The following is a 14,313-nucleotide window of genomic DNA, read 5'->3' on the forward strand; positions in this document are numbered from 1 at the left end:
TTTGTCATGTGTTTTATTTGTTAGTAGTAGGATTGTTGATCTTGTGATTACTTTGATCTATGATAGTCATTCCGATGATAATTTTGGATTGTTTTTTATTGTAAGAACAATAATTTGGACGCAGTAGTAATAAATTAGAGATAACTGGGTAGCTGCTCGGATGCCACAAAACCAATGCCCAAATCTACTCAAACAAGATTATAACCTTATTTAAGGAACACATTACGTTTGTAAAGGTAAAAGGATGTAGATTGCACTGTTAGCGGACCTCCATAACAAATACAAAGAATTCAAGACTCTCAACAAAAACGGATGTAATATTTCTACTATTAATATACGAATTGAGCCTAGACCACTATTCTTTCGTCAAAAATAAATCTAATCAGACGAGTCAAAAATAAAGATTAAATTTTTCTAATTATACATCGTTTGTTATATTATAAATCAGTAGTGTCCTCAAATTTCACATAATGCGAGTGTTATTTAATATTCTCAAAGGTCAACAAAATTAAACTATTAAGGAATAGTAAAATTTAAGTTAAATGTTATTATAGTATATGGAAAATTCAAATAACATATATTACGTTTTAAATGATGGATTTCAAAATAAAATATATTCATTTTATAAATGTTAACTTGTTAAAGTAACTATCAATCCACGTAAAAAAAATGTGCCAGTAATCCTACAAATTCTTGAGTTTATCTATTGTTCTGCACTTGCAAATAAATTAGATAAATTAAAAATATCATTGCGTCTACATCGTAATTTAATTTGAAAAATTATGACAAAATAGTATAGTTCAGGGATAAAAGATAACATAAAAAGTTTCATGTCAATTCATCACCAAAAGTCAAATAACTTGTTGTGTATCTTCATAAAATTTATATATTTTTATAATTTATTGGAAAATCGCTTAATAGACAAAACTTTTTAAATTCATTCTTCAGAACTAACCCTTTATTATGAAAGACAAAAAATATCAAATTAATAAATAGATAGAAAAAGATTAGTATAGCATTTTTTCCGAATTTTTTATTAATATCCAAATTTAATATTAAATTTCAAAAAATAACCGTATCAGCCATGTTTTTCGAAATATACCCTTTCCGGAAAAAATTTTTCCGGAAATTCCGTCTATTTCCGGAAATTTTTTTTACGGAAACTGGCTAAATCCGGAAATTTTTTTTCCGGAAATTTTTTTTCCGGAAATGCAGTTTATAAATTCAAAGATTGTCGTCGCTTTCATTTCATCCGCTCTCTCACAGTAAGTTTTAATTTATTTATAATTTAAATTTTATTAATTTATTATTTATAATTTAATTTATTTATATTTTAAATTTAAGTAATATATAATTTTAATTTCATTAATTTATAATTTTAATTTCATTTATTTATAATTTAAATTTAATTTAAATTTATTTTATTTATAATTTAAATTTAGAAGTATTTAATTTGTAATTATTTAAATATGTAACTATTTAATTTGAAATTATTTAAATTCTGAATATTGTCATATTAATTGGAAAAAATTAAAAATGGTGCAGAATAATTTTAAAAGTTTTATTAATTCTAAAATAATTTTATTAATTCTGAAATAATTTAGATTAATTCTGAAATGATTTAGAATTGTTTTAGGAACTTTTTGCTTTTCGGATTCCTTACGGAGCTCTGACAGTCAGATCGACCGGTTTTCGATTGAGGTAATTTTATTTTCTTTATGTTATTTTTAATTTAATTTAATTTATAATTAATTACTTCATTCCAAAATATTTTTTATTTTTTATAATATTGTCCAGAAAATTTAGAATTGTTTACAACCTTCCAAAATGGTTTATAATAATTTTAAAAATTCCAATATAGTTTAGAATGTTGCCCTATTAATTTATGAAATTCCAAAATAGTGTAGAATAATTATTGAAAATTGTCCAGAATATTTTTACCAATGGCAACACAATTTTTAATTAATTATATGTTGTTATTTTTGAAATTGTTAGACCAATCGAAATAAAAAATGACAACTATTTGTGCGAAAATTTATACTGGAGGGGAAATCCAATATAATGATGAGGGGGTCTATTACAGTACCCGAGCTAAGAGCCTGTTTCCAGAAAAAAAATTTCCGGAAGTAGCCTCTGTTTCCGGAAAAAAAAATTCTGGAAAGGGTATATTTTGAGAAACGTGGCTGATGCGGTTATTTTTTGAAATTTAATATTAAAATTGGATATTAATAAAAAAATTCGGGCATTTTTTTGTTCATCATTATAGCAAGTCCAAAACTGTTGAACTGAAGAGACTGAAATGCAATTAAAATGAATATAATTTTCTATAATAATTTGTTACACGAAAAATATCCTTTCCTTCTGAAAATTAGGAAATTAATTTTTCTTATAATAAATAGACAACTAGTATAAGAAAATATACCTAAATTATATGGTTATGCTAAAACAATTTGATTTTCTCTATTATCTTAATAAATTAATATTTAAAAAAAATATTGGTAAAAATCTATCTATGAGATTATTTATATCTATTAATTGATTGAAACAAAAAAAATAGTATATTTATATAATATATGTTATAAGTTTGTTGAAAATAAAAGTTTCTTTCTCTAAATAATATTACATATGAGCAAAGAGGAGGGTTCAAATGCACTTAAATGCACTCTATCATTTTTCTCCGTTTTTAAAGTCTGAATAGTCAATCCGAACTGTTAGATGCGATATATATATTAAGATGTGCTTGGAGACCAAATTTTATATTTTTTGGAATTTTTTTACTATTTATTAAGCCACTTTGAAAAATCGCTGATCCAATGGTCCAGAAAATGTAAAATCAGTGATTTTCAAAGTGGCTTAATAAATAGTAAAAAAATTTCAAAAAATGTAAAATTTGGTCTCCAAGCACATCTTAATATATAGATCGCATCTAACGGTTCAGATTGACTATTCGGACTTTGAAAACAGAGAAAAAGGATTTGAAAGATAGGATGCATTTGAATGCACAAAAATTTGGGTGCATTTGAACCCTCATGAGCAAAATATGTTGTTGTTTTATATTATTCGAAGGCAACTATATATAGTTAATAATACAAAGGTTAATTCACGATGTATTTGTGAGGTGATAATCCATTATGCATGATTGAAAAGATTTATTTTTTTATGAGTGATCTCACGTGATAAAAGCGTGGCCAAACTTTTCCATCTTTGAGTTAGTGGTATTGATGAATTAATGAATAAAACAAAAGAGAACAAACACTTTTTTGTTTTGTTTTCCTCGTACTTTAAATGACTAACACGGATATTTCAATTTTCAAAAATTTGACAAAGCTTTTTCATAACATTGGACGAAAACAATTAAGTGATAAATATAAACCCTATATTGTTGTAATACAACGAACGCCTATAATGCTTGTCAAATTCCGTCAACTCTCGAGGACTACAATGTCTCTTTTAACAGAAACCAAAATCAACAAAATAACTGCAAAAGAAGAAAGCCTATATAACTACAACCAATAAGCCTATTCAGAACATAAATAACATCTGTCAGGGTGAAAATAAAAAAACTCATACATTCACTCTCACCCCATCTGCTACAACCTAACATATACACAGATAATGAAATGGGAAACAAAACAACTAGATAAACAAGCCGAGGAGAAAGAATTGCCAGGTTAGGATTGATCCCATTTCTTGTACATCTCAAACACAGAAGCAAATTAAAAAATTGTCAAGTGCCCGAACCCTTCAAATTTGGTGTAGAGTCGGCATCCTCAACAAAAATGTTTTGTAAGATGCCTCCTGCTTTGAGGTAGGCATTGTTAGATCTCTGACGAAAGAAGAGAATTCCATGCTGCGGGGGTTCGTTCTGAATTGACTTGTGAAGATTGAGGCCGGCCTCTTGTTGGGGTTGCCGGTCTATTTGCATTGAGCTCCTGGAATTAAAAAAATAACACCAACTTATATTAAAGCTGCTCTAGGTTTTGGTAACTGTTCAGTCAATCTGGGCATTCTTTTTTCCTTTATTTGTGTTATCTTGTTAATCGTTCTAATGCTCCTTCTACAAAATTTGGTGATTAGAAATTCTAGGATATAGCTGTGTGTGTATCTCACACTGCCATCACATGGTGGTTAAGCATTGTTACATACCAGCAAGGATATGTACTAATTTATACCTGCATCCATGTATCATCCATATGACGCTCAGGAGAGTTCTCGGCAGAATTAATTGCTGGTGGTAAAGGGTGAATAAGTTTTGGAACCACCACAAGGTCTCTTCCCAACACCAGAATCGCTCCTGCATTATTTGCCGTGCCTATGCAGCCAAAATTATTATGTACAAAAAGATGGTTAGCCATGAGCAAAGGAAATGAACAACGTATTAGTCCGGACTGAAACCCAGGTATTTAAATTCCCCACCCCCAACCAAAGAGGAAATACTGTTCATCATGCGATTTGACCACCTAGTGTTGCAATTTCAGCAGAATAATAAACTTGAAAAGGCACAAAAACTTACCACAGTAGTTAGTGGCAGAAAAGAGGGTAATCAGATGGCCCTGAGCAAAACGCTCGAAACCATCCATGACACACTCATGCGCTCGAATTATCAACTGTACATTGTTGTTATCACAGAACTCCATAACACGATCAGGCTACAGATACAAACAAACAAAATCTCAAATATTACTTTTTAATTATTTTTTAAACAAAAGTTCTTCCATTTAAAAACTAGTGATGCCAATTTGTAGTTCTGGGATTTGCTACCCCACTAGTCAGGCCCTTGTACTAGTAAGGAACCAAATAGAGTTCCTTCCTTGAGTTCATTTTATTTGGAGTTCTAAATCAGAGCTAAATATGTTTCTGGCCTAAAAACTTCCATCAATTCGCCATTGAACTTTGCTTCTTAGTATTGAAACAATTTCCTGTAGCAGTTAGGTCAGGCACCTGAACCAAGTCAACTGACCAGTACTAACAGAAGCTGGTAGAGTGGCACTTGCTGCAATTAATTTAGGAATTTTATAAGCAGAAGTAGTCAACTGACCCCAAATGTGACAAGGCCAGGACCTCTAGCATTTGGCCTTAAACCCTCCACACTATCATTTTCTGTTGGATCAGACCTATGATAGAAAAAACACAAATTAGTGAAAGAAAAAAATGTTTGAAGAGCATTAACAGAAACTGAGATAAAAGATTATATTAAAAAAATTAAATAAAATGCCTACCAACCAGAAAAAATTTACAATCAGCAAAATGCATATCATATTAAAACTAAGAAATTGAAGCTACAGATATTGCAAATTTAGTGCAATTTGGAAAGAGGTTAGCGATTGATCAAGTGATTTGAAAATTCAATAGTTCATTTTATGGGTTTTTGAGTGGTAACCAAATGGTTTTCAAATTGCGCCAAATTTGTACACAATTGATCAAAATGAAAAACAACACGGCTATAATTTTGTTTTTGAATTTTGATGAATTTTGACATTGGTTGTCATGTTTGTTAAACTAAAGCTATCATCAGATGTAAGAATAAGTCACAGACCACAGTAGATCCATCAAAACAACCGATCCCGTCTCCATAGTGATTGGCCTCTTGATACTCTCTATCTGCTCGATATGATTTATGGATCGGCCAATGCCACCATGCATGCAAATAATCTTATTTTCAATTAATGCAGCCAAAGGAAGCCAATTGAACAGACGGTTAAAGCGGTGCCATGCCCAAATCCCATCCCGCTCACCCTATTAATATACAATGGAAACTAGCAGCATCACTTAGTAGTCATATTAGTTGGAGCAACACAAAAAAGGTACCAGTAACTTTGTGAAACTTTTGGCATAGATTTTAGTAGAAAATTTTGTGTCACCTGTAACAAGTTACCAAGACACTGGCACATCAGGGTTGGTTACCAACAAAGTGTACTTAGTATGACATTTATTGAGGAAGGGTGGAAAATGTGATACTATTGTAATTAGATAATTACCATGCGTTCAATGCACTCAATCCTAAAGCCAAACAAAGCATTAATATCTGGCGCCTCATGATTTCCACGGATTATATGAATATTTTTGGGATGTTCCACCTACAGACAACAAATAAAAGTGACATGAAAAAGATGGACTTCTTGGTTCTGTGAAGAAAAATTTGTGACCACCACCTCAGAAAAGGAGGCTACAGCTAATGTACTTTTATATTGACATCGCTACAGCTAAGGAACTTAAATGCTCAAGTCAGAAATATACCTTTAGCGCCAAAAGAAGTGTGATAGTCTCCAAACTATGTTGACCACGGTCAACATAATCTCCCAAAAACAGGTAATCAATATAACTGAAAAAAAAGTAAAGGAAATCGATAAAAATTGCAAAATAAGCCACAACTGATTTCAGCAAAAAATCCCATGAAGCAAAAGAAGCAAACAAGCAACATTGAAATATGCAGTTGAGCTGAATGCAAGAATCAGCAAAACTAAAACTTTGGCATGACATCCCCATGAAATTCAATATCACCCACTTAAAAAGTAAAATCAGCCTTCTCCAATTAAGCAGACAGCAGGCCACTCAGTAATAAAGGAGTCTTTTCACAGATGGATCTGTCACCACTAGTCCCCACTTTAAAAGGCTGTGAAATTACTTACGCAATGTCACCAGCAGTAGAGGGAGAACCATACTCATCAAAAAGGCGCATGAGATCCCCAAACTGACCATGTAGATCACCAAAGATTTTAATAGGTGCTCTGAGTTGAAGCACAGTTGGCTCATTAGCGAACAATCCTTCGGCAGTGTCACATAGCTCTGCTATTTCATTACAATCTAATAAGAACTGCCGCTGTACAGGAGGCCTCCATCCACGGGGCCTCAAAAGATGCCCTATAACCTGTATTATCACAAAAGCAACAACTATCAGAGTAGAGTGCAACCTCATACTGTTTTTAGACCGATGAAGCATTTCTACAGGTACTGCTTTATTTAAAAGTACTCTGCCAATTATCTTTTGTACAGTGGTTTTTATTTTTCTTTAGTCATGAATTCTTAGGAGCTAATTTACTATTGGCAGTTATTTTTTATCTATGTTGGTATCTCACTTCCTTTATTGATTACATTCTCTGTCAAAAATTCAGCAATTGGGTCACCGTCAGAAAAGTTGGTTATAGTGCAAAGACATGTATAAGCCAGAAGTTATGAACCAACCACCATTGTTTTCAGCCAGGCTAATGATAATTATTGTTTACTAAAAGGAATTTGGTATCAATGTATCATAGACCAGAGTAAATTCAATCCAGTGTATTGCATTTCTGTCAGAACCAAATCTATATAAAATACTAGGTCTTTAGATGTTTCTTTTCCATAAAAGGCTAAAACAACAATCAGGAATGCAGCAGGAATAGTAACAGTTACCTTTTTGGGCACACTATTTATAGACACCTGGCGGTCCAGTAACTTCCTAGCAGCTGATCCATTCTCAGGGGTGCCATAAATAACTCTCCTGCCTTCATTTTCAAATTGGTCAATTGAAAGCTGCCTCACCAGGCCACCTAAAGCACCTCCTGGCTCAGCTGCAACAACCACCTGCGCCAATTACATTATAAGCTTCACACACTTGCCACCCAAAATTTACTGATCTGATTTAATTTCAGAACTGATTGGGTTTTTTTTTTTTTTCTTTTTTTTTTTTGCAAAAGAGCAAATCAGCTTACTGCTCTGTGATGCAGTCGAACCTCAGAAGCCCGGCTGTTAGCCTGATATGAAAAGGAAGCTTGTTCTTGGATTTTTGTTAAGTTTAATTTAGGACTACTATCTATATCAGTGTCTGGCAGTTCCTCTGATGGGAATTCACCCTTGTTTTGCCGTGCTTTTGCAGCAGCGAGGGCGGCACTTATTGCTTCTGCTTCAGCTGCTGATGCTTTCACCAGATCCTCCATGTCATTGTTTGGCCTCCTGATCAGTAATAAGTAATAACGTATAAGCAATGGTTAGAGGATCTCACAGTACCCCCACCCCAGAAACTCTCTCATTCTCTCTTAAAAAATACAATGATCTTTCTGTTGGTCTTTTCTTTTCTGTCTGTTTGATCTTTAGTTTGCATTATTCCTTTCAGAACTTTCCACAGCAAGACCAATACACAAACTGAAAAAGGAAAAGTCTTATCATATCTTCACCAAAATTGAATCATACAAAAGTAGGGTGGCACCTGGGACCCTGGTTGAGGATGGCATTTTCTGGGCTGATATCTAGGTGATATGTATCCCCATTCATGGGAGGTGCAACAGGAGTTGCAAGCACAACAGAACCACCTGGTACTGCCACCGTTACAGATTCAGCCGCCCTTGTGTCAGAATAATCATACTTCCCCAGTGGCCTTTCCTCTTGCATGTCAGCAGTTGCAGCCCCAGCAGCAGCTGTGCTGGTTGTTTCGGCAGCAGCAAGGTCTTCTGCTACAAGAAGGTCATCTAGAAGTACACCTGATAGAAGAAAGCGACTTCAAGTCAACATAAATTTCAAGGCCCAATTAGTGGAGGTAATAGTATGTACTTATACTGTATAATCCATACCAGTCAGATCAACATCTCAAAATCTCATACCAAAACCAATAAACTAATGAAATAGTAATGAGATTCTGATGTACATTAAAAGAATAATGATACCGGTAAGAAATACAATCCATGTCCATGCTAAATGTGAACCTTAACTACTGGAGAGAAACAACTTAAAGTCGACGTAAATTTCAAGTCCAAATTAGTGGATGTGATAGCTTGTACTCGATACTGTATATACATGCCATTCAGGTCAATGACACCAGCGATTCATACAAAACTAAACCAATCAATCATTTTCTTTTTTATCAAAATGACCAAAAGAGTAGCTAAAAGATTCATACCCCCACGTAAACCTCCATAGACGAAGATGAGATCACCTACAGCAGCAGAAGCATGCCGACAACGCCGCATTAGATTTACAGAACCATCTTTGCCTGCCACGTCAGCACTGTATCGGTTTGTCCTTGGAGCAGTAACCACTGATTTTGTATCGCACCAAACTCCAGCTGCGGTATCAAGAACTAAAATAACAGGGCAAAATAGCATAATCCATGAGAAGCAATTTGATGGAATTCAAATGAATAAAGATTAAAGACAATATCCCACTCATCTTATAATAAGGCTTATTATATAGAACCCAGGAACAAAGAGATATACCGGCAACACTCGAAGAGTCCTCTACCATACGACCACCTCCAAGTGCTCCTCCAGAAACATGAAGCCGTGCATTTACAAAAACCTAAACAAAGTTAACTAAAATATACGCTTACTAATAGCAAACACAAGGAAAAAATATGAAAATAATAGAATTTAAGTGAAAATAGCTCACAGCTGCATGTTGGTATCGGGGTGAGGGAGAATGGCCAGGGGCAATAGCCCACTCCCATCGTCCATCTCTGTGTCTTGCAAGACCATAGGCACTGGACAGTGGCTATAGATGAACAAGACATGTAAAAAAAGTACACAATCAAAAAGGAAAGAAAATGAGGATTTTGTGAGAGAATATACAGAGATAAAAAAAAATATATATATATATACAGCAGATTGCAAATTGGTAAAATTAAGTGAAAAAGACAGAAAATCCTAATTCATTTGATAAACCACAGGAAGTGAAAAATTTATTGTTCAACGTCAGGTCTTATGATATCAATGTTCCCACCCAATTATGTGCAGTTAGCAAAAAGGATTCTGAAAATCATAACAAGTAAATGTTTTTAAAAAACAATCTGAAATAGTACTTTTCAACCTACCACATTACTTGCATCTCTCCCTCCGCAAAGCAGTAGCAGCCCATCAGAGCGTGCACTAGCAGTTGCATACCTGATGTAAGAAAGGTAATTTTTCAGAAAAGAAGTTCAACAAATTGCTTTTCAACTCATAGAAATTAAGAAGGTTTAAGAAATGGTATTTTATGGGGTAAAAAGCTATCATTTATTGTTCTCTTCATTGAATTAGGGTTCATCACAACAAATTAAGGATCTATGGAGTATTTCAACTAGACTTCAAAAAAAAAAGACAAGACTAGCATTTCTTTCGAGCTGGAATTTTCATATGCGCTAAAGATAAGAAATACGATTTATGTACTTACATGCATGGTGGTGGGCCCTCGCCTTCAGGTTCCAGTTTTCTCCAATTGTAAGGTTTAGCAGCAGTATCTAGGGCCCACACATCAGCTAAAGCTCGTTTACCTAATGAGCCAGAGCAAAACAACAATCAAGAGAGATAAAAAATGATGAAAATCTATGTTACCCTGATATGCCTAGTAGACTTCCGCACTGGGTCTAATATTGACATGCGTATGGCACATAATCACATATTTTAGTCTCTTTCAAATAACAATACTGAAGTCTACGGACACTGAATTGGCTAAATACGCATAGTTGCACCAAATCCCGCCAATAGGATACAGGCTTCTCACGAGTTCTCAGTGTCCACCCACCCTTACATTATATATAAAAAGGTTCAACTTTCTTAAGTTTCTTTGCCTTCTCCATGTGAGACAATTAATTCTTTCTCTGGAGTGGATCTGGGTTCATATAAGTTTCGGCCCTTCGTGTTTTTGGCCCAAAAACATTAAAATTTGCCTTTTTCATTTGCATTCTTGCTAATTTGTTCTTATAAAATCTCTCGTCCACCCATTATTTTTGTGTTCCCAAAATTTTTAAACAAATTATACTTATTTCCTAATGTAGTAGATCAGTAAATAATCACATACCAACATTCAAAAAATACAGTACACAATTATATTTAAAAAAATATATTCTATGCATAAAACAAAAGAAAAGAACATATAAGCATTTTGATGCTGGTAATCATTGTGTCGCCCTGTACGTAATAATATATCAAATTTAACACTAATGAGGAACACTGAGGAAGTAGGTAAAGACATTTAAATTAAGGTGTCAGTGCTTGTAACAATGTTTGACAAAAAAAATTAGCAAACACTTTGGAAAGCTGATGCCAGAAGAAGCAACCAGCATTCAATTCATACTTCCATATTAATCACACAGAAGTACCTAGTTCTTATATGAACAAAAACCTAAAAGAATCTTAATATTCTGGTTCACATTAATTTTGACCGGACTCTGTCCTCTTTGAAAAGCTTCAATAAATCTCCTGATAGCTTTTCAAATTTTCCAAAGGGACAACAGCATGTTTTCTCTCCAATATCTCTCTGTCATTCTTTTTCTCTCTCCTGCTTTTCATTTTCCCTTGGAATTGGGAAAGACCCCCCAAAAAAAAATATCCTGCATGTAATTGTACCTATAGGCATTTAGATTGAACTCCACTCTTCAAAAAAATATATCCAAATCTGACCCCAAGATTCAGTACTTCAGTATTCACCTAATAATTCCCTCAATAATATTCTGTTATGGTGCCTGGTAGAACAAATGTATTGGTCATGACTCTTATAGTACCCTGATTTAGAAATTGGTAGTTCATCTCAATCAGAATCTAAATTTACTCGAGGTTATTAAAGGTTGATCACTTTTGTTTGTATTTTTACAGCTCATCAGGAACAATTTAATGATTATAATGGCAATTTTAAAGTAATCAGATTTATTCCATTTTTAACTGGGTTCAGTTTCTGCGACCTCCTCTTATCATATGAATTGTGCGCACGCACAGACACACACATACCATTTTCTCTTGTACTATTGATTTGTTTGGTAAGGCGAGGTAACAAACAAAACCAAATATGACAAATATGAATAGACAAATGCATACCATCATTTCCACCAATACACAAAAGAAATCTTTGCCCGACTAAGGCCATCACATGGCCATATCGTGGACCAGGACCGGGTCCACGTACAGGTACCCTGCACTTGGAATAACACACTTCTTGCTGTTAGAAAAATAAAAAAGTGGTGATAGAATTAAATTTAGATTAATTGTGTTGTTATGGATTCGATCACCTATTCCACCGTGGCTTCTGGTGTGTCACGTCCAGAACATGAAGATCTTCTGCAGATAAGCCAGTAGGACCAATTCCACCCTTCAATACAAAAAACATTTAAGAAATGAAACGAAACTGCTACAGAAAAAAGACAGAAGCTGGTTAAAGGAAAAAAAATAAAGTGAAGTCTTAACTACTGGCACACTCATTGATACTTGAGTATGGATCTATTAGATGCAAAACGATGAAGAAAAAATAAATAAATGAAAGATACTTTTCTTGCAGACTGCTATGGATCTAAATTGTTGCCAATACACAGCATGCCGGGTAGTCAACCGGCAATGCTCTTATTAAAATGAAAACACTTATAATTGAATTGAATAAACTAGTGTTAAATAAGTTGGCATACCTGAATAGCCACCATGGTACCAACTGCAGCTGCAACATGAGCAGCCCTTGGTGACGGTGCTTCTCCAGCTGGCGTTAATCTAATAGAAATTGAAGTCCATGAACAAAATTTATTCAAATTTACCGACACATTACGCAGGGACAAAAGGTTAACAAAAAAATTCTGTCACATTTACCTGGTCCATTTATTAGATACGACATCATAACAGTGAATGTCAGATGTGGCCCCCGCTAAGCCTGCAATCAAGAAGAAAATCACAAAAAGGTTTTACAAATGTGGATTGTAATTTTGTTCTGCCATATCAGATACCAGCAGGAACCAGCATGCACCAGACAATTCATGAGTACAGGATAGTTCAATACCAATTGGGCAAAATATCCTAGTATTCTTCATTTCGGTTTTCCAGACTTGTTTGTTATTGACTTACAAAGATCAAGGTAACTATAGTCAAATTAAAATTAGGAGGAAAACTAAAATCAAATAATTAAGTGTCAATTCTGTCAAATTGGATTACAGTGAGCCTTGTACAGATTCTAGGAGTATCCTGCAATATGATGTGGGATTTATTGCACCTTTGCGGGAACCAATTACTACCGTTGTGGAGTCAGGTCCAGGAGCATAGGGAAAGCGCACCCCCCCCCCCCCCCCCCCCCCCACACACACACACACAAAATAAAAAAACTACAAATTTGTAATATAGCCCATTAAGCTTTGTAATTTTTGCATGTGCCAATATTTAATATTTTCCAGCCACCCTTATAAAAGTAAAATTACACTACAGTAGATTATCTACCCCACCCCCCACCCCCCACCCCACCCAATCTCAATTTCTGACTCCCGCCCTTGTAAGGTCAAGTGCCACTGCACCCGGAAATGCAGTGGCCCGATAATTATAAGTATGATCAATCACAGTACCCCGAGTCCATTTCTTGGCTAGAATGTTAGTGCGCACAGTATCTAATAACCTTGTTCAATTATCCGTCCCAAATTCAGTAACATCTGGTTCTGTTTTGAAGAGTATGAAACAATATGAGAAATCAAAATCAGTTTCAAGTCAACAGATTCAAAAACAAAAGTTACGGATTCCAGCGCCTCCAATAGGAGAAGAAGCCGCAGCCGAGCTTCCCTCTAGTGCAGTGGCCCCACCAAACAGAATCAATCTGGGTCCCATGTATCCACTTGTACCCTCTTCTCCTATGGCCGGTATGGCAGTGATAGTGTGGCCACAACGGCAGCCTGGACCATCCTCCTGGCTCTCTGGCACTACATTAACAACCGAGAAGCTCGGGGCCGGTCTCGGCCCCACCGCATGCAGTAGTGGTTGTGGTAGTAGGGCATCTAGCTCCGGCGAGTTGGAATCGGTGGTCATCACCGGGGAGTCAAACTGTCAGGAGAAGATAGCGAGGAGGAAGCATTTGTAGAAGGAAGAATTGGGAGAGCTTGAGAAATGACGGAGTAATTTTGGGGATTGAAGCAGATCCCGCTGGTTTCAGCTCTCGCTTCCCTTTGTCTGAAAGGTTGAATTAGTAAAGACTGGAGAGGGATATTTCTGCGGATGTATCGACTACTGGCCCTGGGTGCTGCGGAGAAGGAAGTTCAACCAATTCAGTTTTGTTACTACCGATTCTCTCCGTTTCTTCAAATAACGGAGAAGTGGGATGCTCTACATATCCACGTCAGCGGAAGGCATTGACCTGGTTTAATCGTTCTTTTTTCGAAGCATTGTAAAAGTGAATCTGTACCCTTTACGTTTTACACTGTTTAAACGAATTTTAATATAACATGTTTTTTTAATTAATAATTCAGAATTTATAATAATGATTTTTGTTAGACTCAACTGGGTATGGCTTGATTTTACTAGAAAGAGTTGGTCCGATAAACATTGAATTTATTTTTGAGTCTACTGAGCTCTAACATCCGTATTGTACGAACACTAAAACAAATAATAATTTAAGACAAAGCACGCACATCTTAAT

The 14,313-nt window shown here is 34.9% G+C and overlaps 1 protein-coding gene and 1 long non-coding RNA gene across 4 annotated transcripts; one reads left to right on the top strand and one right to left on the bottom strand.

Annotated features, from left to right (window-relative positions):
• Positions 1-3,385: 3,385 nt before the first annotated feature.
• Positions 3,386-13,967, bottom strand: LOC144558184 (serine/threonine-protein phosphatase BSL2 homolog). Of its 3 annotated transcripts, none has more exons than XR_013512857.1 (21): positions 13,418-13,967; positions 12,513-12,573; positions 12,338-12,416; positions 11,948-12,027; positions 11,757-11,851; positions 10,117-10,216; positions 9,779-9,848; positions 9,358-9,459; positions 9,186-9,267; positions 8,870-9,049; positions 8,183-8,453; positions 7,689-7,929; positions 7,390-7,560; positions 6,630-6,868; positions 6,238-6,322; positions 5,979-6,077; positions 5,537-5,756; positions 5,039-5,114; positions 4,514-4,649; positions 4,173-4,312; positions 3,386-3,932 (listed from the first exon to the last, which is right to left on the bottom strand). XR_013512857.1 is itself a non-coding variant. In XM_078306954.1 (21 exons), exons 1-21 carry the CDS (start codon positions 13,704-13,706, stop codon positions 3,819-3,821), a joined length of 2,910 nt encoding a protein of 969 aa, XP_078163080.1. In that variant the 5' UTR covers positions 13,707-13,967; the 3' UTR covers positions 3,386-3,818. The 3 variants fall into 3 exon arrangements, 2 of the variants coding, with proteins under 2 accessions (XP_078163080.1, XP_078163081.1); XM_078306954.1 differs by having other exon boundaries at positions 5,537-5,736; XM_078306955.1 differs by lacking the exon at positions 4,514-4,649 and having other exon boundaries at positions 5,537-5,736.
• LOC144558187 (uncharacterized) lies at positions 11,388-11,704 on the top strand. The gene is made up of 2 exons (XR_013512858.1): positions 11,388-11,498; positions 11,546-11,704. It is a non-coding gene; the product is annotated as an uncharacterized LOC144558187 (long non-coding RNA).
• Positions 13,968-14,313: the final 346 nt, after the last annotated feature.

The sequence above is a fragment of the Carex rostrata genome, chromosome 8 (assembly GCF_964058835.1).
Source record: "Carex rostrata chromosome 8, lpCarRost1.2, whole genome shotgun sequence".
Lineage (NCBI taxonomy): Eukaryota > Viridiplantae > Streptophyta > Magnoliopsida > Poales > Cyperaceae > Carex > Carex rostrata.

What these genes read in the sequence shown, in the direction of transcription:
- LOC144558184 (XM_078306954.1), bottom strand. Translation starts at nt 13,706, where the DNA reads ATGACCACCGATTCCAACTCGCCGGAGCTAGATGCCCTACTACCACAA. An exon ending in TCTACTGCTGGTGACATTGC is followed by an intron (nt 6,323 to 6,629) that starts GTAAGTAATTTC and finishes CTTTTTTTTCAG; the next exon opens with TTATATTGATTACCTGTTTT. An exon ending in TTGAGTGCATTGAACGCATG is followed by an intron (nt 5,737 to 5,978) that starts GTAATTATCTAA and finishes GTATATTAATAG; the next exon opens with GGTGAGCGGGATGGGATTTG.